This window comes from Sturnus vulgaris, chromosome 4, assembly GCF_052056855.1.
Source record: "Sturnus vulgaris isolate bStuVul1 chromosome 4, bStuVul1.hap1, whole genome shotgun sequence".
In the NCBI taxonomy this organism is placed as follows: Eukaryota; Metazoa; Chordata; class Aves; order Passeriformes; family Sturnidae; genus Sturnus; species Sturnus vulgaris.
In genome coordinates, this window is record NC_142246.1 from 37,348,510 (window position 1) to 37,375,110 (window position 26,601).

General features: G+C 34.9%; 1 protein-coding gene across 17 annotated transcripts in view; it reads left to right on the forward strand.

Moving 5' to 3' along the window:
• The window catches only part of NEK1 (NIMA related kinase 1), a 41,811-nt gene that overhangs the window by 1,876 nt on the left and 13,334 nt on the right, over window positions 1-26,601 (forward strand). For 2 of the 17 annotated variants that reach the window (XM_014878537.2, XM_014878532.2), the window contains exons 2-20: window positions 1,160-1,308; window positions 1,389-1,485; window positions 3,485-3,582; window positions 5,021-5,104; window positions 5,515-5,582; window positions 5,705-5,791; window positions 6,860-6,914; window positions 8,241-8,441; window positions 10,061-10,121; window positions 11,786-11,943; window positions 13,963-14,016; window positions 14,152-14,199; window positions 14,292-14,363; window positions 17,385-17,566; window positions 17,649-17,780; window positions 21,028-21,130; window positions 24,024-24,107; window positions 24,661-24,744; window positions 25,960-26,052. In XM_014878537.2, the coding sequence (XP_014734023.2) occupies window positions 1,192-1,308; window positions 1,389-1,485; window positions 3,485-3,582; window positions 5,021-5,104; window positions 5,515-5,582; window positions 5,705-5,791; window positions 6,860-6,914; window positions 8,241-8,441; window positions 10,061-10,121; window positions 11,786-11,943; window positions 13,963-14,016; window positions 14,152-14,199; window positions 14,292-14,363; window positions 17,385-17,566; window positions 17,649-17,780; window positions 21,028-21,130; window positions 24,024-24,107; window positions 24,661-24,744; window positions 25,960-26,052 (1,878 nt within the window). In that variant the 5' untranslated portion in view covers window positions 1,160-1,191. Of the gene's footprint in view, window positions 1-1,159; window positions 1,309-1,388; window positions 1,486-2,677; window positions 2,754-3,484; window positions 3,583-5,020; window positions 5,105-5,490; window positions 5,583-5,704; window positions 5,792-6,859; window positions 6,915-8,240; window positions 8,442-10,060; window positions 10,122-11,785; window positions 11,944-13,962; window positions 14,017-14,151; window positions 14,200-14,291; window positions 14,364-17,384; window positions 17,567-17,648; window positions 17,781-21,027; window positions 21,131-24,023; window positions 24,108-24,660; window positions 24,745-25,959; window positions 26,053-26,601 lie in introns of those variants that run through there. The other 15 variants (XM_088163597.1, XM_088163600.1, XM_088163608.1 and 12 more) reach the window with 15 other exon arrangements.

Consider the following 26,601-nt stretch of genomic DNA (forward strand, 5'->3'; position numbering starts at 1 on the left):
TTTGTCCTCTATGCTAATCAAGCTTGTTCATTTTAGCCTGCTTTCATGGTATAGGTCCTGTTAAGCAGCATCTGTGTCTAGTACATGGTAATTCTGTAAAAATTAAAAATAAAAATCAAATTGAGGAAAGGCCCTGATTGTGAGACCTGTTATGTGTGTGAGGTTTGAATCTAAGCTACTAGGATCTCCTGTTGGAAGGAAGTTGGATACAGCAAGGCAGAAATGCAATTAGTTCTTGCAAGTAAGGATTAAGTGAAGAAAATCTTAGGACACTTTTGTCTTTTTCAGCTTATGTAAACTTCCTCAGGGTATGGGAGCTCTTTTTGCTTTAAAAATATAATATTTTATTCTACTGTGAGTTTGCTCTGATACTTCTCATTTTGATCTTTGTTTTGCCTTTTCCCTGTGCTGTTCTGACACATCTGTATATTGCCATAGCTTCTGCTTGCAGTTCCCTAGTGTCCTGTTTTTACCAAAATATTTTTTAATATAGAACCTTAAACACCATCAAAATTCACCTGAATACTCCTTTTAATCTGAAGAAGTAGTCTAAATGGTCAGATAGTACATGAAAAATAGTGATTTGTGCCATTTTGTAAGGATTTGCTTTGTATACAACTTGAAAAGGGTCTTTCAGTCATAGTTCAGGCCACACATTTCTGTATAGAATAATGATTTGAAATGTGATGCAAATCTGTTGAATTCAGTCCATTTTTTGCTTCATTATAGTGATTTAAAAAGCTGAATTTAGAAGAAACAATGCATAGGAATTCCCCTTGCCTCCATTGTGTTTCTTCCAAGTAAAGTTGAACAAAAGATTTTTAACCAGGTGCTATAGCTCTATGATGTTTGTATGCCAGATGAATCAGAAGCCTTGGCACTGATTGCACTGATTTATTTAAAGACAAAACAGATCCTGTTTAGTCAAAATGAAAGATGAAACAAGTTTTAATTATGCAGCCCTTGTTGGCCCAAAATGAGCCAACTGAACCAAAAGAGAATTGAGACTAAGTGATTTACGGAAAAGTAACTGAAGAGACTAATGGATCAAGATTTTGACTAAAAAAAAAGGTACCATGCCCTGATCAGGCTAGGTCACTAAGTATACTTAAATATGCCCATGGATTTCTTGTATTGTTTTGTTTGGGTTTTTTTCCAGTACTCAAATAAGGATGCCTTAAGACAAGAACTATGGATAAATATATCAAAGTGCGGAAGATTGGAGAAGGATCCTTTGGGAAAGCAATACTTGTCAAAGCTAAAGAAGATGGCCAACAGTATGTTATTAAAGAAATAAACATCTCTAAGGTGAGTGATTATTATTAATAAATTCCTGATCTGTTCTTTTTGTATTTCTGTTCTCACAAATCATTATTTTCCTTTTGAAGATGTCAAATAAGGAGAGAGAAGAATCAAGGAGAGAAGTTGCTGTTTTGGCTAACATGAAACACCCAAATATTGTCCTGTATAGGGAGTCGTTTGAAGGTAAGATGAACTAATACAGTAGAACCTGAAGTAATGCGAGTGACTCTGTGCACTACTTACTGCACTTAGTCTAAAAGTCATTGAGTTTTCTCTCTTTAATCAGTATTTTTCATACCTTTATTACTTACTTCAGTTATTTTCCTTTTTTTTTTTCCAGAATTCCCCTTCACATTTAAAAATAATTGTAATTCAGGAAAAAGGGCAACAAATAAGCAAATATTCATGACTATATCTTACATACATGGGTTTTGGTTGATGCTTAAATGAAAGATACTCTCTTGTTTCTCCAGAGCATAAGTCTCCTTGAATATACCCTAGCAACTGGAATGCTTGTGTAGGTTAAATTTGTGTAGGTTAAATTCGAGTCTAAATTTGGATATTGATAACCTAACAAAAGCAGTTTTATGTCCAAGTCTGTTGTTTTAGAGTGCAGTCTTCAGTAACTGCAACCATATTGTTGCTTTCAGAGTTGGAAAAATAGATGGGACTGTTTATTTCATCAGGCAGTGAAGGAAGGAGAGATATAATTCTACATTGGCTTCACATTGAATGTCTTGGGAAATGGCCAGAACAGAAAAAAGATTCCAAAATCCTATTGTAAAAGTTAAAATATTATTAAAAGCCCCTAAATATGAATTGAAGTGCTGTTTAGAGATTCTGGTCTCTTTTTCTTTCCTTCCTTTCTGCTGACTTTCTCATGTCTTTTGCCTAGGGCTTTCACTTTTTCTTTTCATTAAATTAGATTTTTGTGACATAATCATATTACACAGCCACACTTCTGGTTTAGAAATGCACACTGCTTTCTTCATTGTGGTAGAGGCCTATTCTTTAAGACTGTTTTTTTCTTATGAGTTAGATCCTGTAATCTGTAATTTGCAAGACTTTGTGTTTTCTCTTTATTGCCAGAACACGTTGACTTAGAATACATTGAATATAAAGTTTACAGGAGAAAACTATTTCAGCAATAGATGTGCAAGAAATCTGGACTCCTAGAATCATCTTTTAAACCAATACTAATTAAAGATAATAATAAAATAACCAAACAGAGAAACAGCTTTTAGGGTTTGATGTTTTGAAAGGCAGATTTCAGACGCATTCTGTGGGAGTGAAATTTAAGTGATTTAGATGATTCAGTTTACTTTAATTCAAAGTTTTTAAAGTGCTGTAAATGACTAACTTTTTCGTAAAATAGGAGTTCTTTTCCTTTTGAGCAGCATGTGACTGATTTTCTGCAGTTTTTCATCTCTTCTCAAAATCATGCCTAGTATGTGAGTAGTGTAGTTCTTACTCTTTTGGCAAACTTGCAATTTGCTTCTGCCTAATGTGTTTTTTCATCAGTAACTGGGAAAACTATAACTTTGAATGAAATGTATTATGTTTGTTCATACCTCCTACTGGAAACTTGCATGGATTTTTTGAAGTCTCCTGAGATTTCATTCAAAAAAGAGAAAATAATTGTTGCCATCTCTCATTGTCTGCTGGAAGTTTTCTTACTGTTCTTCTGACTAAAATAAACTGCATGTCTAGTAACAAAGCTGATGGCTGTCATGTTCTGGCAAGTCCAGGTAAAATTCCAAGAAAGATCAAGGCAAATAGAGGCAACTTACGATCCCTATTTTTAGGGTAGGGGGATCTATAGGATGCTTGAAAGAAATTTGAAGATTGGTTTTATATTGCATTCATAAAATGACACCTTTAATTTCATAGTGGTTTTGAATGCCATGTGGGGGCATTGGTTCAGTAGATGTGATTCTTTTCTCTCCATATCAAAGTAGTCCAATGTTACCAAAATGGGAAAATTAGTTGTGAAGCTCAAAATAATAAACATATTTTTGCTTGAAGTTTGAAATAATGGAATAATAAATTATATCTGAAGCTGCATGTGAAAAAGTAAAATTTTTGTTGCTTTTTCTGTGACTGTGGTGACGATGTTTAGAAAGTTAACTAAAGAAGGGTCTTGTTTTTGTCTTTTTGAAGTACTTTGTCTTTTACTTTACAGAAAATGGCTGTCTGTACATAGTGATGGATTACTGTGAAGGAGGAGACCTATTTAAAAAGATAAATGCCCAGAAAGGAATCCTGTTCTCTGAAGATCAGGTAACAGGAAACTGCTGCTGTAATGTTTTGTTGCAGGATACTTCTTCATGAATTTTAAATTATTTTGGTTATAGTTGTGGTTGCTTAATCTAAAAGGAGATTCTCAAATAGTCATTCTTGTTGCTATTGGTCAATGTAGTATCATTAAAAAGCAAAACCAAACCAAAACACAAACAAAAAAAAGCAAAACAACTACACAAAAAAAAAAAAAAAAAAAAAAAACCAAAAAAACAGGAAGAAAATATAGTTGGAAGTCCTGGGTATCTTACTCGAGATTTTGTCTGTATGTGTAAGATGCTTTCAAAAGTTGGATCTCTTGTGAAGGAAACAAAATCTGAGACGTGAAAAATACTGAAAGACAACATGAATATCCTTAAACCTCTGAAAAGATGTAATGGCATAGGATTTTCATGTGTCATAAGAATAAAATAATATATTTTGTAAGTATAGTAATATGAAATATGGAAATGTGGAGTTGACATCATTCAAAAGTTAATTTTGCCAGTAATAAAAATTTAATATTCTGCTGATATACTTCCTATACATTTTCTTTTTCTACAAAACTGGTTATAAAGTAATTCTAAGTGAAAGATGAGTGACATAGTTGGGAATAAATGAGAGGGTTTTAAATACAGATTTGATTAAATTAAGTAAAAATAAGTTATGTAGGATTCAGGGTGGATTTTTTGTTAGGACTGACACGTTTCTTTGTTTATAAATTGTTTCTGTGCTTTTGTGTCTGCATCCAGTAGGATGTTAATTTACTTGGTATTGGAAAGCCTTAGTAGTATATGAAATATTTGGGATATAATTTGTAAAACTTTAAATTTTTCTCACTTGATCTCACTTTTACAAGAAGGACTTCAAGTGGAAAAGTGAAAATTATGCCTTGCATTATATAATTTTGTAATGTATGCACTTCCAAGTAGTTACTGTAAAACTATTATTCACGTTGCAAAGTTCTTGTCATTAGTCACTTCTTAAATTGTGACTTTTGCAAAAAAAGGCATTGTTGGCTTGTTCATAATCTTCTAGTTAGATGTTTGTTGCTTTTCTCATCAAAATCTACATTGTAGTATTATCTTTTTAAGGTAAGATACACAAAATTGCTACATGTAAAATAAGTGTTTTTGTGAGCATGAATAGGATGCTCACAGAGTTTCTAGGATTCTTGGTCGATTAACTGAGTGCAAGAAAACTTATACTGGCTACAGCAAAAGTACAGTCTTGTAATGTTCAAGTTCCACATCTTAGGCATTTTAAACAATCCAATCTATATTCAGTTTTTAATTATTCTGTGGTATTAATGAAGTGGGTAACGGGGGGCAGGAAAGTAAAATCCGTAGTTATAATTAAAGTCTGATTTGATAATATTTTGTAAATGGGGAAGTTTTCAGATAAATGACAAAGTTGATGTTGCATTTTCTTTTATTAATAGATTCTGGATTGGTTTGTACAAATCTGTTTAGCACTAAAACACATACATGATAGAAAAATCTTGCATCGGGACATAAAGTCACAGGTATGTAGGTGTCTATTTTTCAACTCAATTGTCTTTCAAAGTGATTGCATTCACATCTTCCTAGTTTGTTTATGGAAACATTTCTAATACTGGAAACACTTCTTCAGTCTGCAGATTTATATATTTGTACAAGTAGATGGGGCTGTTTGATGAAACGACAAGTGTTACTCATGTATTTATGTGTGGGGACAGAAAAGATTATGTTTGACCATGTGAGGTAGTGAAGTAGTGTTTTCTCATATTAATGAAGTAGGACTTGTGTAAGTCTGGTGTTCCATAGTAGTCAATTACAGTTACTTGGGAGATGGAATGGTGGAAAACTTTCTTTTTCTCAAAACATGTAGAGAACAAAAAGTATGCAATTGTATGAATATTTTGATTAACAGACTTCTTAACATTTCTGTACCAAGAATATATTTTTAACCAAAGATGGAACAATACAGCTGGGAGATTTTGGAATCGCCAGAGTTCTGAACAGGTAACTCCTTTTTGATACTGTTTTTCCTCTGACTTAATTTAAATTGCTTTGATCAAAGAAAACACAATCTGTGCACTTTATGTGAGTTAACCAATTAAGATCCATCCTTATTTTTGTCTTAGCACTGCAGAGTTGGCACGCACTTGCATAGGAACACCATACTATTTGTCGCCTGAAATCTGTCAGAACAAGCCTTACAACAATAAAAGGTACTAATAAGGATTTTATTAAATATTTTTGGTAAAAAGAAGAAAATGAGATTCTTAGATTTAAATTCTTTTAGGAATCTAAAGCTGTTCTAATCAAATTATGGTGAACATCTGTTAGTTTGTCTCTTACCTAAGTAGGTACTGAGCTTCACTGTAGAGGTGGTACCTTAGTAGGCCTTCAGTAGAAAGCAATGTCATGGAGAGATGACTTAGCTTAATGCTCCAAGTTCTAGATCTAGTTGTGTTATTAATTGTGGCTCTACTTTTGCCCATCTGCACAGTGGTCTGCCTTCATTTATGCACTACCAATGTGAAGCTCTATTAAGTATGAAACGCAGCAATTGTATTATCTGAGCACATGATATGCATCGATGGGTGGCTCAGCTTGCTCCAGATAAGGAAGTCCTACAGATACCTCGCTTAAACTTTTGCTGCCATGGCAGCAGCCCATACCTGGTAACAGTGTCCCCAGTGTGATTCAAAGTGTGTTAGTAAATTACCCTTCTGCTGCACCAAGCTGTTGCATTCATTTCTGTGAGTGCCTTATTTCAATGTATTTCTTAGGAGATAAAAATGGTTACAATTCCTTCCCCTTAATTTCTTCCACATTGAGTTTATTATCCAATGGTGTTCTAACCAAATCCTGTAATAATAGAGGGTAAATTTAGTCACTGCTAAACAGAATAAATCGACTTTGAGAATTGTATTTGCTGAATTAGGTGATGAGGTTTTCTTGGATTTTGTTTAATTCAAAGCCCTCAGGCAAACATATATTTAAATAAAAGAAGCCTTTGTCCATATTTTGTCTTTCTGTGGTTGAGATGATTCTAAATCGGAAGCCAAAATAACATCATCTGGTTTTCAGGGTGGCTTTATTTTGATTGATGAATTGGTTTGGGGGTTTTTGTTTCCTTTAGGTTTCTCAGGGTCAAAGAAGTCCATAGAGGGGAGCTTGTACACACTCAGAAATCCACCCTTTTCCTCTTCAGAGATAGACTTCACAGATATGTTTCTTGGCAATGTTAATCTTGAACTAAGTTTTAACATAATGTGTTCTTTTTGATTTAGTGATATCTGGGCCCTTGGTTGTGTTCTCTATGAAATGTGTACACTTAAACATGCGGTGAGTAGAAACTTTGTGTGTCTATAAAAGAATAGCGATTTCAAACAGAATTTAATTCTGATGTTACACAGATATATTTTAGTTGATGAAAGACTTCCATAGTAGCTGTTTGAAAATTACCTTCAGCATTTTCATCTCCGCTTCCTGTGCCAATCAATATTTTTCATTGATGTTTTGTTTCATGCCAATCTCTCAGATATCTTGGCACTTTTGTTTTTAATGGATAGTATTAGCTGAAAAAATTGTTAGGTGTTGTAACAAAGGGTACTAGGAATAATGAGGGGCCTTTGTGGGTTTTTTTGTTAGACTAGTTCGGGGGTTTTGTTGTTCTTGTTGTTTTGTTGTTGTTGTTTGGGGTTTTTGGTTGATTGGGTTGGGTTGGGTTTTATTCCCAAAAAAGCTTGAATTCATTGGAAGTCCGAATTTGGATTCTGCTTTTTTGCAAATGGATTAATGTATTTCTGTTTAGAATAGAAATAGTGCTTAGAATAAACTCCCAAGATTGAAGAGTTCCCATTTTCCAATTTTTTTTCCTTCTATTTATGTGCGTGTGTAGTTTGAAGTGTGTTTTCATCAATTTTTCAGTTAGGAAGGGAAGAAAATGTTTGGGGTTTTTCCTGTCCTGCTTTGGATTCTTTTGTGGATTTTTGTTTTTTTAGTAGCTATTTTGATTAAAAGGAAAAGATTATTACAATATGGAAATTGAAGGAAATATTTTCAAGGGTTAAGAATCTTGCATGGTCTTTTGTGTGGCAACACTGCTGACAGTGTTTAATTTCTGAGAGTTGATGTCAACAATTTGTTTTCTGTAAGCTGGGTGATGCGTATTGTTTTCTTTTCATTGTACAAAGGAATTGAAATGGTGCCCTCTGTTACCTGAACATAAACCGAAGTCTGAATATTCCCTTGGATTTCACCCTGAATGAATGTGAATACTTTACATACTGTAATTTGAAAGGGGAGGGTTTGCTAAAAAAGGCAGAAGGCACGTTGTGGTTCAAAGCCTTTGGAAGAGGAGATCAAGCAGATAATTATTTTTTCCTTAGTTATGTGTCATTGTTAGTCTAGATCTGGAGGGAAATAATTGCTTGTTAACAGCATTTATGTCTCCGTAGTATGAAATACTTGTATTGTGATGTATTTTTAATTGGAATTTTAATTTGAATACTTGGCAATAGATTATTTTGAACTGCTGGTGATGATCTTGAAAACATGTATGTTGAGGCAAAGACGGGGCACTGTTACTTTGGTTTCCTCATCATCTGTATGTGCAGCCCTGCATGTGGACAGGTGATAAGAATAACTGTTTTCTTCCTCGTGATACAGTTTGAAGCCGGTAACATGAAGAACTTGGTCCTGAAGATAATCTCTGGACCTTTTCCTCCTGTTTCTATGCATTACTCCTATGACCTACGTAATCTGCTGTCACAGCTGTTTAAAAGGAATCCTAGGAATAGACCATCAGTAAACTCCATATTGGAGAAAAACTTTATAGCCAAACGGGTTGAAAAATTTCTCACACCAGAGGTATGGAGTTACTTTTAATTCTAACTTTGCTAAAAAGCATTATAGGACTTTCCTTTTTCTTTATTCTAGTATTAATATATAACATGGAAAACTGGAATAATGGTATTCCCTAGAGCTCTTATAGACAGGGTCAGTTGAGGAAAAAATAGTTTTGCCATGAATTGTAAAGGAAAGTGTCAAATTATTAAGTCTGGTAGTTTCCATAACTGAATCTAAAATGACATGTTCTGAAGTGCATTGCTTTCCGTATTTTTCTGTATCGTGAGGAATCATGACAGATTATTTGTTTAAATATGTATCTTTTCATAAAATGCTGCTGTCAATAATTTCAACATTGTTGCTGTATAGAATTTCTTCAATCCGTTTTTTGTTTGTAATTTGGAATGGCCTGAGAACCTGTTCTGGAAAATAAATAATCTTTAAATTTCTTGAGGTTTAAATGTATCACTTGTATATGCCCTCAACGAAGTTGCTTCCTATTATGTTTAAAGTCTATTCATGTCATTTGATATCTAATAATGTCCTTTGAATATGAATCTGGTCAAAAGAGGTCACGATTAACAAGTGAATAGTACTACTGATATGAGGTAAATAAATATAGAAGAGAAAGGACATGGAGGAAGTGCAATATAAATAATTCTAATGGATTCTAACTCACAACTAAAGAAATGCCATGAAAAGGCCATATATAATTGGAATTTCTATTGTGTTGAAGTAGACTTTCAGCTTACTTCAGATTGAAGTCTCAAAGAAAGTTAACATTCAGAAATCTTTACAGATAAATTGTTCTGCACTTTGGTTCTTGTTTTGGGTTTTTTTTGCAGGTTTAACTCCTCAGCATCCATTGTAACTGACTGGTACAAATCAAAGGAATCTGGGTAGTTCAAGATTGTGTAAAGACTATTTCTGAACTGGAAGAATTTTCATTTATCCTTGCTGCTATTCCTTGAATATTTTTAATTTCTACTATATAGGTTTTGAGGTGTTTGGTTCAGAACTACCAACATTATTTAAGATGATAGCCTATTAATGTTTGAATAATCTTTGTCTAGTCTCAATTTTTTAACCCCAGTAATATTGCTTTTCATATTTTATTATGCTAATTTGATATGCCTGAGAGCACACCATATATCTTTTTTCAGATATCCACATATGTGATCATTTTCTCATCTTGAAAAGGCTAGCAACACTTTAAAACTACAAACCTTTTTAAAGAACTAATTTTTTACACAAGCTGTATGAGAAATTGAGGTGAATTTTGGGAGCTACTCAGAAATCAAAAATGAATTATGTATTAAAATTGTGTTGATGCTCACATTAACTTTCTTCTAGATTCTTAGCTAGTTAATAAATGAGATAACATGTGCCACCCAGAAGTCAGACTAAATTGCTTTTTAAAATTACTTGAGAAATTATGCCAAAAATGTTTGAAAATACTGCAGCTTCATATTGGTGTTAATAACACTAGATTCAATGCATCAAGTTGAGTATTCATTTAAATGTAATTTACAGTAAGTGCTCTTAATTAGATGCTTAGTGCTAATGGCACACTTGTCTGAAAATGAGTTCTTCTTAGCTTTGGTCACAGGTACTACTGACTAACTCTTCAACTTTTTTAGCTTATTGCAGAAGAATTCAGTCACAAAATTTTCCACAAGTTTGGACCACATGCTTCACCAGGTAGGTTAGTGTCTACACTGCTTTTGCTCTCAGCTCTGTCAAGATCATGTATATAGCTTTCTTCTTTTACTAGGGGTATTTTTTGGTGTATTCTCATACCTGACTGTAGAATTTTCAGGAAAAAAGAGAGAAGCAGCAGTTTCCTCCCCTCCCCTGGGGAGCTGGATATATCTTGGATACAAATAATGCAAATACAAGTTATGGGCCTGTAATATATTATTTCCTCTTGCAGTATGCTGCACGTCCAAAATTTAAGGAGACAGTGTAGACTGCAAATAATGGAACTAATTCATATACAATGCTTGTATGACTTATTTTTATCCCTTTGTAATGACAAATGGCTAATGAGAAGTATGATTTCTTAAAAAAAAATGCAGGAGGTTTCATTAGAGATTCCAAGATAAAGCCCTGTCTTCAGTGTCATTCAGTTAAATTTCTGCTGGTGGTAACAAAGATTAATTCTGTCAAGATGGTCTTATTTCATTTTTCTGCATTAGTTTGCCTTTTTTGTTTCCTAGATTTCCTTCCTAATTATTTTATTTTCCTGTAATTATTTGATGCTCTGGCAAGGACTTTGGTATCTTTAGATAATGTTGCTGTCCTCCTATTCTGTGGTAAGAGAGCCCTGCTAACACAGAATCAAACCCACAATATTGGTTTATATTCAGGAACTGTGGGGAAAACAATGTACCTAAAGGCTGTTGAAGCTCTTCTAGAACTCATCTTCTGCTGACATTAGCATTGCAGGTTTCAGTCTGGTGTTGTTAGTAGATGCAGGCTTGTCTCTCCATTCCATTAGGAAACCTCTTCCCTGTGTGCATGACCACTGTGCAGTAAAGCAAGGCAGCTGAATCAAGTGTCAGTTACCCAGCTTGAAGGCCTAAGATTTAAGAGCATGGGAGTTGTTTTCTTCTATTTCTTATCAGACATCAAACTTAAACAAGCTAATACATCAGCTTATGTGAATGAAGTGTTGGCAGTTTGTTACAGGTTCAGGAGGATGCCCATGCACTAAAAGCCTGAAACCCAGCTGTGACTGCAAAGCAAATTTACTTTTATTACTAGCAGTAGCACATAATATGTACCAACCCCTGGCTCCTGCAAATCCACTGGGCAGGAGAAGGACATGGAGAGCATGGTGCTCATACAGGAGGGGCAGGCAAGCAGTGCACCTTCAGGGTGTCCCCTGGATCCACACAGTGTGCATCTTGTCCTTGCCACCCGTCCACCCCAGAACCACACTCATGGTTTCTCCTCAGGAATGCAGTTTTTCCAGCTACGATGCCATCTCATTTCTGGCCAGGATATGAGATGAGGCCACAGAGGCTTATGATCCCACCTCCGTGCTAACAACAGCTCCATTGTGCATTGTTCCTCTTTCACAGGTTAAGTTCCCACCGGTGGACCAATACACTGTTTCTCTTTCAAGGGTCAAGTTCCCACCAGTTATACAGTAAAGTTTTCTTCGTTGTCTTGTCGATGTGCACAAGAGCAGACCAAGTATGGCAGGGCCTTAGACACAACTTCGGTCCCTGACACACAGTTCACCTGTTTTTCTCCAGTTTTGCTGTTGTAAGACTTTGGGAAAGGGAAATAGGATATACACTGGCCAGTCTGGGTAGCTCAAAACCAGGGTTTTTTGGTTTTTTGTTTTTTCTTTTCAGCTAAAAGACCAGTTCAAGAGCAAACACTGACTTCAGTTGCACCAGCTCAGAAAATTACCAAACCTGCTGCAAAATATGGAGTGCCTTTAACTATCAGGAAGTCTTGTAGTGCACCTAAAAAGTCTAATGAGAAGAAGCCATTGACCAAAACTAGACAGGTAAGAAGTTAAGTTAGTTAAATTGAGCTGGTTTTTTTCCTACTTTATTTAAATACTGTTCCTTCCTTTTCGAAATGTCTTGGTGTGTGGACATGCCTCATGCACCTGCAGAGGAAGTAGAACTAGTAGTTTAAATGCTTGGCTTGCTTCATTATTGATTGTTTGTTTAGTTGGTTTTAAAATAATTTTTGTAAACTGCTACTTTAGGCTTGGGTTTTAATTCCAAGGCTGAATTACATTTGTGTGTTTTTGTTTGCTTTGTTGGTGTTAACCACTCTTAGAAATACTGGAAGCCTTTCACATATACCAAGATCATTGACACTGGATATGAACCTTTGCATCTTTTTTCTTTGTTCTAAAATAATTTCAAATTTTCAAAATATGCTGTCTTTTTCTAGCCATTTTACAAAGTGTTGTCAGACAGAGACTGTGTAATTGAAAGAGGAGTTTTTGAGGTTTAATTCCATGATCTAATGAGAAAGTTTTCTGTATACTGTCATAGAGTACTTCTGATCTTTCTTCCTGTTGTCTTCTCTGTATTCCTTATTGAATAAAACTTCTATTCTCTCTCTCTTTATTCCATTAATTACTGCATGGTCAGGAGTTGTTTTTGCTACTGCTAGTTTTGAGCTATATGCACATGCCAAACAACTAGCAACCAAGAGGCTGCTGCTTCAGCAAGAGAACTAGTTCAGATTTTCTTCTGAATAAGTAACGTTGTAGTTGTGGAGTTTGGGTTGGTTTTTTTTTACGTTCTCCCATGAAACTTCAGGGAACGCAATACTAAGACCTCTATTCATCTGTCAAAGTTGTAGGTGGATAGAAAATTATCCTGGAGATACAGATTATCTGTGGAGTTCAATAGTTATCAGAGGTTTAGAGAAAAGCTCATTGATCACACAAGCCTTGTTGGCTGGTGAAACAGTTTGAAAAAGCAAGAAGGGAGAGTGTGCACTTCTTTTGTGTCCTTATGAAATCATGAAGTTTGTGTTTTAAGGCTTAGTTGCAAAGCCATCTATGGCTCTTTATCATGGGTTTCACCAGGCAACACTGATCCAACTTCCCTTAGACTTAATGTGGCAGGGAAGAGACTGAGGAAATATCATCTTTCCACATGGAAGAAGTCAGTGATGCTGCTATTTTAAGACAGCCTTTTTGTGAATTGCACCTAGTGATAAGAAGTGGGACAGAAACAGTGGCTACAGCTTAATATAAATTGTCTTCTCTGAGTCTGAGCTTGCAGCTCTTAGCTGGCTTTTCAGAGGAGCATGCAACAATTGTCTCCTTTATTTAGTAATACTACATTAACATTATTATAAACCTCTAAAGGTTTCTAAATTCTGTGATACTTGATTTTAAAGTACCCATTTGACCGGATTGCATGTTGTCAAAAGAAAATACTGTCAAGCTCTGTGTGTTCTGGTATGGTCAGAAAAAAAGACTTTAAAAGTAATGATGACCTTTTTTTAGAAGATTGGAGTAAACAGCACATTTTATTAACTATAGCTACTTCTTTAGCAGGTATTCAGTGGTGACTGTGTTGTCATAGGTAACAAGAACCTTAGTTGGAGTTGGAACCAGGTGAAGTACCAAGCAAAAGAGCCTTAGGATAACCTACCAAGTCTTTTCTCCAAATAAGAGAATCTTAATATCTAGGCCACCTCAAAGAGTTACTATAAAGAAAAGATTGTAATGAAGAGTGATAGTTCCAGAGAAGAAAAATTAAAACAGATTTAAAAATCACTTTCTTCACCTTTTGAAGAACTTTTAGTACAGGATGAACATGAAATCATCTGTTTTCAAACTGAGCAAAAGCCAAGTCCACAGCCAGAATGACAAAATACGACCTTCAAACCTTTCCTCCTCATCTTTTTTCCTAGACATTATATAGCAGTGATTTTTTTTTTTTTTTTATCTTCGTGGGCATGCACCAGCAATTGGATCAATAACCCAACTTGATAGAAACTTGACAGAGTAATGGCTCAGTAATAAATACCAAATTATATGCTTATTTTTCAGGAACCTTCAAAAAAGAAAAGGTTAGAATTGCCTGAAAAACGCCAGAGAGAGCAGGTAGACAAGAATCTTCGGATTTTCCTTTATTCCCCCATATTAATTTTAATGAAATACCTTGTGATGTGATGTGTAAGAATATGCAGTAGTTTGATTTCCCAGTTCCTTAACATGTTTAATCCTTATACGTTGCAGATCAGTTTACCAAAGACAGATGAAATGAGAAGATTGGAAAAAGAAAGGGTAAAATACGTTTAAAATGTGTTAAGTGTGAAGTTAAATTTTTACTTAGTGGTTTCTTGAATTTTGTTTTCCTGTATTGTTTTCTCCTTCAGATGGAACGAATAAACAGAGCCAGGGAACAAGGATGGAGGAATGTGCTTGGTTCAGGTGGAAGTGGTGTTAAGGTTGGCAGCAGATGCAGAAATGTGGTGCAGTCTATTCCCCCCACCTTTGATTATATGAAATGGTCTTCTCTTTTCAGAAAGATCTGCTCTTGGAGGTCAACTCTTGAGGCTATCCGTTATTATCTGTGGATAATTTGAGATAGGCTGTAACAGCTCCTTCCTGACCTTTTGGAGATTATGTGCAATTTTCATTTTCAATGTTTCCTAAATTTCTGAATCTCTTCTCTTTCTGCCAGTAATAATTTTCACGCACCACTTTCTTATTTCCACACCTGCTTTTGCTACTTTTCCTGTGTTGAGTGTATGCATGAACAGCTTCTTTCACATCCAAGTTTATTCTTGAATTTTTTTGTTCCCAGGTTTTCATGTTATAGTAATGGACCTCTTTCCCAGTATTAAACACTTGCTTCTAAGCATTCCTTGTTATTTAGCAACATACATGTTTCTATATGTTGGTAAGATGTTCAGGAGGGGAGTAAAAAATTCTGAGTAAATCTAATTTTTTTTTAATGCAGTGTACTGTTTAGCCATTCACTTTGTGCATAATTTAATCTGATTTCTATGACAGTTTATTTTTCCCTAATTGTGCATGTCATAAACATAACTGTCCTGGAGAGTAGTCTCATCAATTTAGTTGAATATAAACGTCTGGATACTTTCATCAGATGGAGTCAGTGCAGGTATTTAAGCAGTGCTATGGTGTAAATCTATCTGACAACAGAAAGTGGATTGAAACACAGGGATTTGTTGTGGTGGTAGTGACATGAAAAGAGTGACACGAAAATCTTAATACTGGGCATAAACATGTTTAGTAGGACTTCTGTAAGCAAACTTTGAGCAATAAAGTCAAAATGGATAAAGGTTTTATTGCTATTCCTTGTAAAAAAATGAGGAATACACAAACACTGATCAGGTTTCAGTAGCTTATTAAATATTTCATTTCAAAATAGATATCATCTTTGGATGTGTGCCTCACAGCATATAAGTAAAGCTTAAATATAAATGCAAACTTAAGCATACCAGACTGTAAAAACTACAAAATGCCGATTTAATGAAAAAAAAAAAAAAAAGCCCAACCAAGAAATGTAATTTGCCTCCTATGTTGTCCTCCTCTCCTTCAAGATCAAACTGCCAGGCACTAATACAAGCTCCCATACAACATGATATGTGTGCATCCTCACATTTGGATGAGAGTTGCATATGTTCCTCAGCACAGTGTTTCTGATTAACTCAGAGAGTTTTACTGAGAACATATGAACTGTTCCATTGTTGCTCCAGCTGCACTGTTATCTGTATTCTCAGTTACCTAGGGAAACTGAGGCCAGTGAGTGTGTCTGTTTTCACCAAGTGTCAGTGGTGTAAAACATCATGGTAGGTGGAAAAATCATTGAGATGTATTCTTCAAATTGGATAGCTGAGTACAAATCATACTTCAGGCTTCTAGTTTACCATAATTTCAGGTTTCCATATACTATTATAGTACTCTTGACTTAATTATCTTTTTCCTTTCTCCAGTATGAAAGCAGTGTATCCAGCAACTCCCTAACAGTTGAATAGCATTATTCAAGCTTTCCAATAGCACAAGCCATACAGCCTCTTACAAAGGCACAACAGAGTCATGCACTGCGTGATTCTGTCCTCCTGTTTTCTTTTCGGGTTGGTTTCTGGCACCTGTCTCTCAGGAAAAGTACAGAAAAAATAGCAGGTGTTTGGCTTTGGGTTTGTGGTTCTAGCAAGAGCTGTAGCTGTTCTCCAGTCTGTTGATTAGCACCTGCTTCATATCATTTGCCTAGAGAATGATGATCATTCTCTAGAATTTCTTTAGATTTTGGAAACTGAACTCTAATAATGATAGGTGAAACTTTAAATAGTGTCTAAAGTAAGACTTTTCCTTCTATTGGTAGAAACTATAGTCTTGTATGGTTATTTTTATTCAGACCTATTTAGTCTACCTGCATATTTGTTTGAATGCCTAGATAAATCCTTGCTTTAGTACTCTCATCTGGATTATGGGGAGCCATTGATGGGCACTGAACAACTGAAACTCAGAATGTGAGATAAATTCCATTGTCAAATATAATCTCTTCAAGAACTTCTAAGCAGGTAGTCTTAAACCTGTCACATCTGTAGTCACCTGTTTGAATTTATATTAAATACTTCAGACCACTCTGGAAGATTGACACTGTTGTTAAAACAAATTCCTTAGTTTTACTACCATGGACTATTTGACTGCTTCCCCCAGGCATAAAGAAAATATTTTTATGCATGTGCTGACAACCTTAACCTTGTTTTGCCAGTTTTACATTTTCTGCATCCATCCTTGGCTATTACTGTACACAGCTGCTTGAAACATTATTTTTTTTCATTATTTTCACTTGAAAATTCTGCAGGAATTCTAATGCTTTGAGAATTACAGGGATAATTTGCATAAAGCAGTACCTTGTGGTAGGCGTTCTCCTGATCTGAGCTTCTCTACCAAAGAAGCATCTCAAGTCTAGTGATGGAAATCAACTTATAGGTTGGTGGCAATGGGGCTTCTCACATAAATTTGCAATTAGTGCCATTCAGCAAACTAAGAACAGTGCTCAACTGTTTCCAGCTTCATAAAAAAATGTGTGTTTGGCTATAAGTCACTTGTTACTACTTCAGTTGGAATTATATCACTTTTTTAGCTGAAACTTTGATTTTTGTCATGTGATATTATCCATCTCTGTTTATGCTTCAATGGAGTAGTTTTCAAACTACTTCCAAAATGTGTGGCAGATGGCTCATGTATAACTGGACTATTTTTAAAGGAGGCTAAAATCCTGTTTTATTCTGGACTGCTAACCAAAAAAAAAAAAAAAAAAAAAAATCTATCTTATAATTCATTAATATCGGGGCATGCTGGGATAAAACTAGGACCGATTTAGAATTGTTGCAGAATATGTTAATATTATTAGCTCTGTTGAAGAGGTAAAAATTGGAAGAGGCTATTAATACCGGTATTTGAGATTTCCACACTACACCTTTGGTTTCCAGGCACCATATTATGTCGGTGGAGGTGGTGTTGGTCCTTTTCCTGTGTCTTCCAGAGGACGCTATGAACACTATCATGCTATTTTTGACCAGATGCAACAGCAGAAGGAAAATGTCTTCAGAGTAGCTGAAGAGAGGGAAGCCAAATTGAGGGTGAAACTACAAGACCGAGGAGTTGTTGAAAGGTATGGCTACCTTCCATTAGAAGCTGCACGTGGTCTGCTTTAGATGAAAGTAATGAAAGTTACTGTACATATTTATCTACAGAGGAATTCCACCTGGAACACGTCCAGGAGTTCCTAAGGGACCTGCAGGTCATCACCATTTACCCGATGTTGGTGCAGTTAGGAAAAAAGTGAAAAGATTGAAGGAGGTGTCTAAACAAGCCAATGCAAACAGGTTGGACTATGATAATCTGTGAATCTGTCCCTACATGTTAGATTCTTGTTCTGTGTCTGGTTTCATTTAGTAATTGAGCATGTCTCAAAATGACTCCTATTCATTGGTACTGTGCTGTCTGTTTGTGTGTTAGTCCCTCACAGACCACAATTCTTTTAGAGCCAATGGAGATCTTGGCTTTCCCAGTAATGGAATAGTTTACTAAGCAAATGTACCTAAAGTAGATTTCAGACAAAATTGTTGGCTTAATGTGGTTGCAGGTAACAACGTAAGCGTCCTCCTTTGATTTGTTCATCGTTCCACTTTTTGTGTTACCTGACAAGATGCTTCCTTCTCCCATCATCTTACTCTTCCTGCCTTCTCTGCACCCAAGCGTTTGTAGTATTGCAAAGTGTCTAGAATGATCCCAGAATTGTTGGCTCCTGTTTATTGATCAGTGGAAAACTTCTAGGAGGTTTCTTCATTGAGATGTGAATGTCCGGTGTTAGTAACAGTGTGCAATTTCTAATTTGGTATTCAAATAGTGAATTAGAAGATCTAAGTCTAATTACAGTAAATAGAGTATTTTTATCTATAAAAGGATTGCAAGCAGGTACTGATTTTCTTTTTAATGTTTTCAGTCATTCAAAAAGCTTGTTCAAAACTTCTTTGCTCTCCTTTGGATCTCATAACATTGCCCAAAGAACTGTGTTTGCAGTTGTGACTAGTAAATGGGAAAATACCATTTTCCTGGAAGTTTAGTACTGTGAACGTTACTAACTGACTTTCCTAGAGGCACAAATGTTCTCCTTCATTATTTAAACTTCTGCAGAGCCAATGATCTGTTCCATGAAGGAAGAAGTAAATGGAGTTAATGTGAGAAAAAGGCGGTGGCCAAAGAAACCATTTATTCTTGTAAACGAAATTAATTTGATTTTATGTTCTAATATAAAATGTACTTGCAATTATAGATTTTTTACTGTTTTTGCAGCAATAACATCATGCTTATCACTGATATTACAATTCTGAAAGCTCCGAGGTATATTTTATATTCTCTGTAGTAGATTGGACTGTTGTGAGAGAATTAAAATTCTTCCTGGTGCAGCCCTTCTTTGTTTATTCTCAGTGCTTTACACAAAGCACACAACCCCCAACTCTTGCCAAGATTAAGAAACAGTTTGACTCACAACTTTGAAAATATTCGATTATATTTGTCTACACCTGGATAACTGTTTTAAATGAAATATAATTGAGAGAAACTATAGCAGAGTGCTGCAATTTATAAATAACATAGACACTGGGAAGAGAAACCAATTTAGCATTTCTCAAATACGTGAATTCAGAAGCACTCAATGTCCAGAACTTTCAAAATAGGTAGAGACTGGGGGGGGGGGGGGGGTTCTGTTTATAAACTGGATTACTATTAGCCTTAAACTGAGGTTCTGTTTCTTAGCATCTTAAATGTGTTAAGAATTTGTATTTTACCTAGAAGCAATTTTATTATAGTTGTATTTCCGTCCTGTAATTAATTCTTTCAGCTGAAGGCAAGTGTTCATGATGTTTCATTCAAAGAAAGAATTTAAATAACAAGAACTTTGTTAAAGATAGTCAATTTACAGCATATTTTGAAGAAGCTGAGAAATCTTTAAGTTGAAGTCTTTCTAGTTGTACGACCACTATTGTAAAGCCAAATATATTCAGTGTCAACAACCTTGAAAATTTGTCTCCGGCAGAAGTGCAGCCCAGGAGGCATCTAGTTGAAATGTTTTAGCAAAATGAGTCACTTACCTCTAGAGTAAGAAAAAGCATTTTCATAAAATGTTGAGATAAGATGTTCCTGTGAATTTGATTTGAGACAAATAGGACTGTACTGGTTTGGGTTTTTTTGGAAAGACGTCTCCTCCAACACTGTAGGGTTCATGATGTGTGACAAACTTCAGCTGCATGATAGGGCTCTGCCCAGATTTCACTATCCACCAATTGAGTTCAGATGTATTTAAAAGGTAAAAATCTTATAGTGAATTGGATATGTGTACACAAAGATTGGCAAGTGTTTGTTTCTTTACCAGTAACACCTGTGTGGTTTGTCGTTTACCTTTTCAGAGCAGTGTTTCTTTTATTGTATCAAAGTGGTTTTATCAAAATGGTTGTTTTAAATGAGTTGTAGCATGTGAGAAAAAAAAATTCCTTTTTGATTGGGGGTGAAGGGAAAAAATAATAAAATACAAGTATTTTCATTAGTGTGCTAATTAATTGTGAATTACTAGAGCTTCCTGTATTGGAAAATGATTCTTTCTTTAACTGCCTCAGCCTATGGATTGTTACTATCAGCATATTCCTGTTTCTTCCTGACTGTTGCCAAACCCCTAGTGGTCCTCAGTTAAAGGTGGCTCAAGGAACCTTGGAAAGACCTCATCATTCTACCATTTGTAGAATATCTTGCAGCATTTCTCAGTGTTTTGGTTTTATTTTAGTACAAAACTTCTCTACTAATGAATTTGTCAGAATTTGGTTCCTCTATAATCGGATGAATGTACTCGTAGAGTTGCAGGATGCTCAATTATGGTAACCTAAATGTAGCCTTCTTGTCTTCCCAATCAGGTCCCTGACCTGGGGTGAAACTTATCAAAAAATAATCATCTTGTTATGGCTAATTCTAGGGTTGGAAAATTCCTTCACAGACCCTTTGAAAGCAAACAAAAAATAAATTCTCCAAGGTTCCCTAAAAGGAATTGCCAGAACACTCTGAGAATGGTAGCACTGTAGTAATTCCCTAAGTAGCAGAAGCTCTTACTGCAAATGTAGGACAGTCTTGAAAGGCTGTCACAGTATTGACCTTACTAATTGGCTTGTGTGATGAGTTCTTGCTCATCTCTGAAGGGAAATCTTGAAGGAGTCTTCTTTTTCAGAAATTATAACAATAATGAAACAAGCTGAGAAACTTCAGAAACAATCATACCAAGATTGTGTTTGGACATTAATTTTTGTTTTGATGACAAGGATCTGGAAGGACAACAATACAGTGTTTTAGATTTATTTTTTTAATAATTCTCACTTTAACTAAACCTATTTTCCTCCATTTTGTGGAAGTGTGACTTGTATTTTGGATGATGAAAGGCATTTTTTCGAGATGCCTTACTCATATAAAGTTACTTTTTTCCCTGTGTTCTAGTTAGAATAAATGCGGGGGGGGGAGGACAGTGGGGGTGGTGGTGTTTATAGTGTCATATTTCAGAGACTTTCATCTAGCTGTGTTGAAATTATTCAGGCAAAAAGGATGGATAGCTGCAGATAGAGCAAAGCAAGTTGAAGAATTCTGGCAACGGAAGAGAGAAGCCATGGAAAACAAAGCTCGAGCTCAGGGACACATGGTAAGAAATCTGATCTTCCTGTGTGTATTACTGTTTCAGCATGTTTTGTGAGTCTTTGAAGTAGCATCGTAGGTGAAATGCTGACTAAATATTTTCCTTAAGTGTTGAGAAAAAGAGAGAGAATGGGAGATAATTTCCTTTGTTAATAAGTTTAAAGTAATGAGAAATATACTGCACAATTATGTGATGTTTTATTAAAATTAGCAACAAAATGCAGAAAACGTATCTTTGTTTGCACGTGTCTAACTTGCTATTGTGAATTTTAGAAGATTCATTTGCATTTTTTTTCTGTTTAAACTTTGGAGTCCTGGTTAAAATTAAACTTTGTGTTACACAGTAGCTTGAACCAAAAATTAAGTTTGATTAAACTGATACAGCTAATGATCAGACATAGTAGTGCATGCTAGGAAAACACATTCTGCTTATTGAAAAAGTATTATAAAATCATCCATATCTATCAATGTTGACTTTTATAAAACCTTTACTCTTTAGAAATTAGGTAGATGATAGTGTCATAAAATGTTCTTTATGCTTATGGTTGTAAATTCAGTATTCATTTAGAAAATCTGTTTAAAACATATATTGGAAATGACTATGTTTCAATAACATGGAGGGTTTTACTTTTTGAGTGCTTCTCTGCACTATTCATATGCAATTGAGTGACAATGTCTTTGTCAACTGCTGGGATTGAGCTGACTGTGCTGGAGCAGCAGTGAGATGAGACCAACTGCAGGTTTATAGAAGCATCTCCAGAGTTATACCTGATAATCAGATTATGATTTAAAACCAGGTCTTAATGTCAGTGATTATTTCACTTACAGTAAATAATCCTTAGGTACTTTGATAGTGAAGTATCCTTAGATTAGTGTACATGTTTTAAAATATGAGTCTTCCTCTCTAAAACTATGGTTTTACTTTTTAAAACCTTCAAGACCATTAAATAATTTTGAAAAAATTAGCAATTCTTGTGAAGACTACCTCTCTTTGAACAAGTTGTTAGTAGTACCTGCTTCTGTTTTGTTCTTGACTTTGTTGGCATTGATATAAATTTATGAGATTTATACCCAACTATTAGAGTTAATGTTTCTCAGTTTTCTCTAATGTGTTCTGTGAACCTAAATGTTTTAATCTTAGATGGTTCCCACAATAAAACAGGGAGGTTATTGAACAATTTAAAAGTAACTTCCAGATGATTAAGACTTATAACTTGAAGCCAGAGTACCAAATCCATTCCTGGTTTTGCCATTGAAAGCAGAAGTTATCAACAGCTTCCTTCTATTTGTGCAGGACAATAATTTGACTAGCTGGCAGTTGTTGTCATATAGGGATGGGACTGTTGCTTGGACAACGTTGATCTGAAAGGAGAAATCATCAGTTAGTAGCTAGTCTTTTATCTGATGGCTGGCACTGTTTTACTCAGCTTCTATTGCTGTCAATTTTAATTTTCCACTGACAGTGTAAATTTGACTCAGTAGTTGAGTCGATGGTACTTTCAGACATCTGTTTTTTAAGACAGCTGCTGACCTAATTTGCTACTTCACTGTAGCTGCATGGCATTGCAAAACATGAGTCCTGGTCTTTGAAAATTTAATGTAGACAGGTGAGTAAAATTAACAATCTACAAAAAAGAAAATCAGATCTCAAAAATCTTGCTTCCAGTTTCTTAAGAGCAGTTATATAAATTGCCATCAGTGATGGAAATACCTAAAATAACTTCAATGCTAGAACAAAGAACAATGAAATTCCTTCAGTAGTGCTATTAAGCTTTTGTAAACCTCGAGAACATGTATTAAAAAGTTAAAAATAAAACTAAATATTTTCTGGAAAGATGAATATGGAAAATATTCTTTTCTATTTTGTATGGCTTAATGCTTAAGCTGAAACCAGCATTCATAGAGACCTTATGAATGTATAGGAACTACTCTTCCACAAAATGGGTCCTTTCATTTGTTCTCTGATCCTGTGGTCACTAAACCACAGAAGTGAAGTAATGTGCTATTTCCTTGAGCTACTACTTTTTCTCAGTCTGAGAGATTATTTAACAAGAATATTTGGATTCAGTCAATAACCTCACTGAAGTATTTACTTACTGATGGTTCTCTACACACAAGCTTGAGAAAGCCAAAGATTCTGGCATTTTATAAGGCAGAAGGCCTATCACATGCATGTGTGCTTTCTGTCTTTACTGTATGTTGCACTAACAAATCAAGGAATTTTTAACCTGTTAAAAAAAAAATTGTGGTATATCATTAGTAAAATAATTTAAGTATTCTTTATTTTAATCCAACCAGAAAACATGAAGTTAAAAGATTCTTGTACTGTTTTGTACAGAACTCTCTTAAAGGTTGAAATCCTATTGGGCACAAATTGCAGAGTATGTCACATGAACCAAGTCTATATACTGCATGTGTATTATATATTTAGCACAGCTTGTTAGATGTAATGAGTATATTTAAGTGCTTTATTAGATTTTTGAGTCATCATTGTTAAAAAACCTTAGTCTAAGAACATAAAAAGATTCCACTTTCCACTTTTTAGGCTTGACTCAGCAATGGCAGAAATACCAACCCCGTACCACCATTTTTATATAATCTAGATGTAGAAAATTCATACCCGTCACAACTTAGTTTTTCTAACACAGCATGAGAAAATCAGAATTGAAAGGAGAAGGCAACCATATTCTTAGAGTTCTTATCTCTCTCTTTGGCTACTCAGAAGTTTTAATTACTGCTGTCATATGTTTCATGTAAGTGAAAAAGGATTATTGGTTAACTTCAGAACATCTGCAGATCTTTGTTGGATTTAGTTTCTTATAAGTGAACAGTTACTGGATAAAGCAGATAATTTTACTGCCCCAGCCACCTTAAATTTGATACCATTAAATGGCAAACAGGGTACACTGCAAAACGTGGCAGATACCTATGGAGGCAGGTCCATTTCTGCAAGAGGAAGGAAATCGAGAAACAAGGAGGAAGAGGTATGCTTGCTGCATGTTTGCCACTTTGCTCATCACAAAAATAGCAAAATATTAATAAATAAAAATATTTAGACTTTGACTGTGCCCAGTTTCCCTGCATGGTTCCATCTGTGTAACAAAATCAAAGGATTTCTAAATTTTGAGGAAATAGTTTACTGTTAATGTTAAGTTTGGGTGTCTTTAATTGTTTTGGTTTTTTAAATAATCAAAGTAATAGTTGCTTACATCAATCTGTCTCAGAGACGTTCTTGAATTTAATACACATAGGTATCACTATATCCTAATCCTGCTGTGATAAATGCAACCTTTCCTAGCTTTCAGTAATGTAAGATGTAGTTATAATTAATACTGAGAAACATACATTCTAATTTTCTTTATTTTCATTACATGAGAATTTTTCCAGAGGTTGGTAAATGCTATTGAAGTGATAACAATAATGTTGGGGGATGGTTCACCCATTTTATTTTTTTTTGTGGAATCTGATATATTGTAAGTTAACCGTACTGAAGAGAGTTTCCGTAGAGCTGAAACTTGTTTCATTTCTTTGTGTTAGGAATATTTGGCAAGATTGAGACAGATCCGGCTACAAAACTTTAATGAACGTCAACAGATTAGAGCAAAACTTCGTGGAGATAAGGTTGGTTTTTTAATTATAATTGTATTTTTAAATTTATGGAAGTTGATTGTGGGGTGTGTTCTTGTACCCATGTGTACTGGTTTTACCTGGGGAGAACAGACTCAGAGAGGTTTTTCTCTATGAGAACTTCCTCTGTGAGTTGATGGGACCAATTGAAGGCTGGTTTGGTTATTGACAGCCTGAGGAACCGAGGAGAAAAGGAGATCTCTGTTTCTAGAAATGAAGCATAAACAGAGAAAAGAGTAATGAAAAGAATTTTTGGTTTAAAACAGTTAATTCTTAAAAGTAAATATCCTATGAGTTTAACATGGCCCATAAGCACAGCTTTAAAAAAGCTGTGGAGATAAGAAGAACCTCATGATTTGTAAGTCTTTTTCCCGGACAATGCAAATCGTGAAAAGTAAAACCACAAGAAAACTAGTTTTTTCTCTCCTTGTAAAAAAGTCCCTATAGCCTAACAAGAAAAGCTTCTCTCTCTAGAGTAAACTGAAAAAGACTATTTAAGTTAAAAACTGACTGAAGTAGTTTTTTTATGTTTGTTTTGTTGTTATGAAGTTTAGGAAAAAAAAGATAGTTTGAAAATCTTATTCTGAATTTGTTTCTTTCTTTTTTTGTGTAGTTAATAAATTTCTTTTTATATCCTTTTACGTTTTAAGCCTGCCTTACTCTTACTCCTAGTTCTGTCTCACAGAAAAATAAATACATTTAAATTAACAAATCAAAACTATAACATTATTTAGTGCATTAGCAAAAAAATCAAATTAAACCAAAACACACTGGGTGGAAGACTTTTGTTCTAGGCAGTTTTATATAGAGACATATATTTTAGAGAGCACATATTGTGAAAAAAAATGGAATTCTAGAGCATCAAACCTTTCTTGTGTACCTCACTTGCAGAACATGCAGCAGTGATGAGGGGTGGCAGGTGAGAGCCCAGCATTGTAGGCTACTTTCCTTGCAACAAGAGGCACATTACTTTTTTCCTGACTTATTAAAGCTTCACCTCTTTTAAAACAAATCCACCCTGAAAAACCAAACAAATAAACAAAACCCCCACTAATCTCAGAGATGAAGCTCTGTTCAAATAGACATTGCATTTAAGCAAGGAGTTAGTGAAACTGACCCATGTTAGTCATACAGTCAATTAAAATATTCTGAGTAGACACTCGTATCACTCAGCTTTTAAATACATGAACTGATGATAATTCCATGAAGACTTTTACTTTGCAGAGTGAAGCTGTCAGTTCTGATGGACAGGACTCTAGTGAGGACGCAGAACTGAAACGCAAGAAGATAGAAACACAGAAGGTGAGTGTGGAGTGGGAGGAAATGGAGGTTACTTTGTCAAATATGTTTTATAGCTCATGAATTTTCTTAAATTTCATTTTGCTATCAATAGTTTGTTCATGTATCCACTACAGGGAAGGGGAGGGTTTAACTGTATTGAGCAAACAACTCTGTTCAGCTGCTTTATCTTGATAATTTTAAAACATGCTGAGACGGTGTCTATCCTTGCAAGTCAAAAATTTTCCCTATCCTGGTCTTTGAAATTTATCTGTAGGGTGGCTTTAGTCCTAATGGCAATTTGGTATAACTAAAACAGCATTTTGAGACTGAAAGGGTAAGGAAGATGTACCTTAGACAACAGCTTTATTTTAGTTAAAGAATAAAGGAAGGCAAAACTTCTTAAATGGGCTGACATGGGCTATGTGTGGATGGGAATGTGAGTTATATAACCCTGTGATGAATTACATTTAAAACAGATGCATTTCACAGAAATCCAGTATTTGATTAGAACTTTATTCCATCTGATGGTTTATATCAGTAACTATTTCACAATACTATACATAGCAAGTA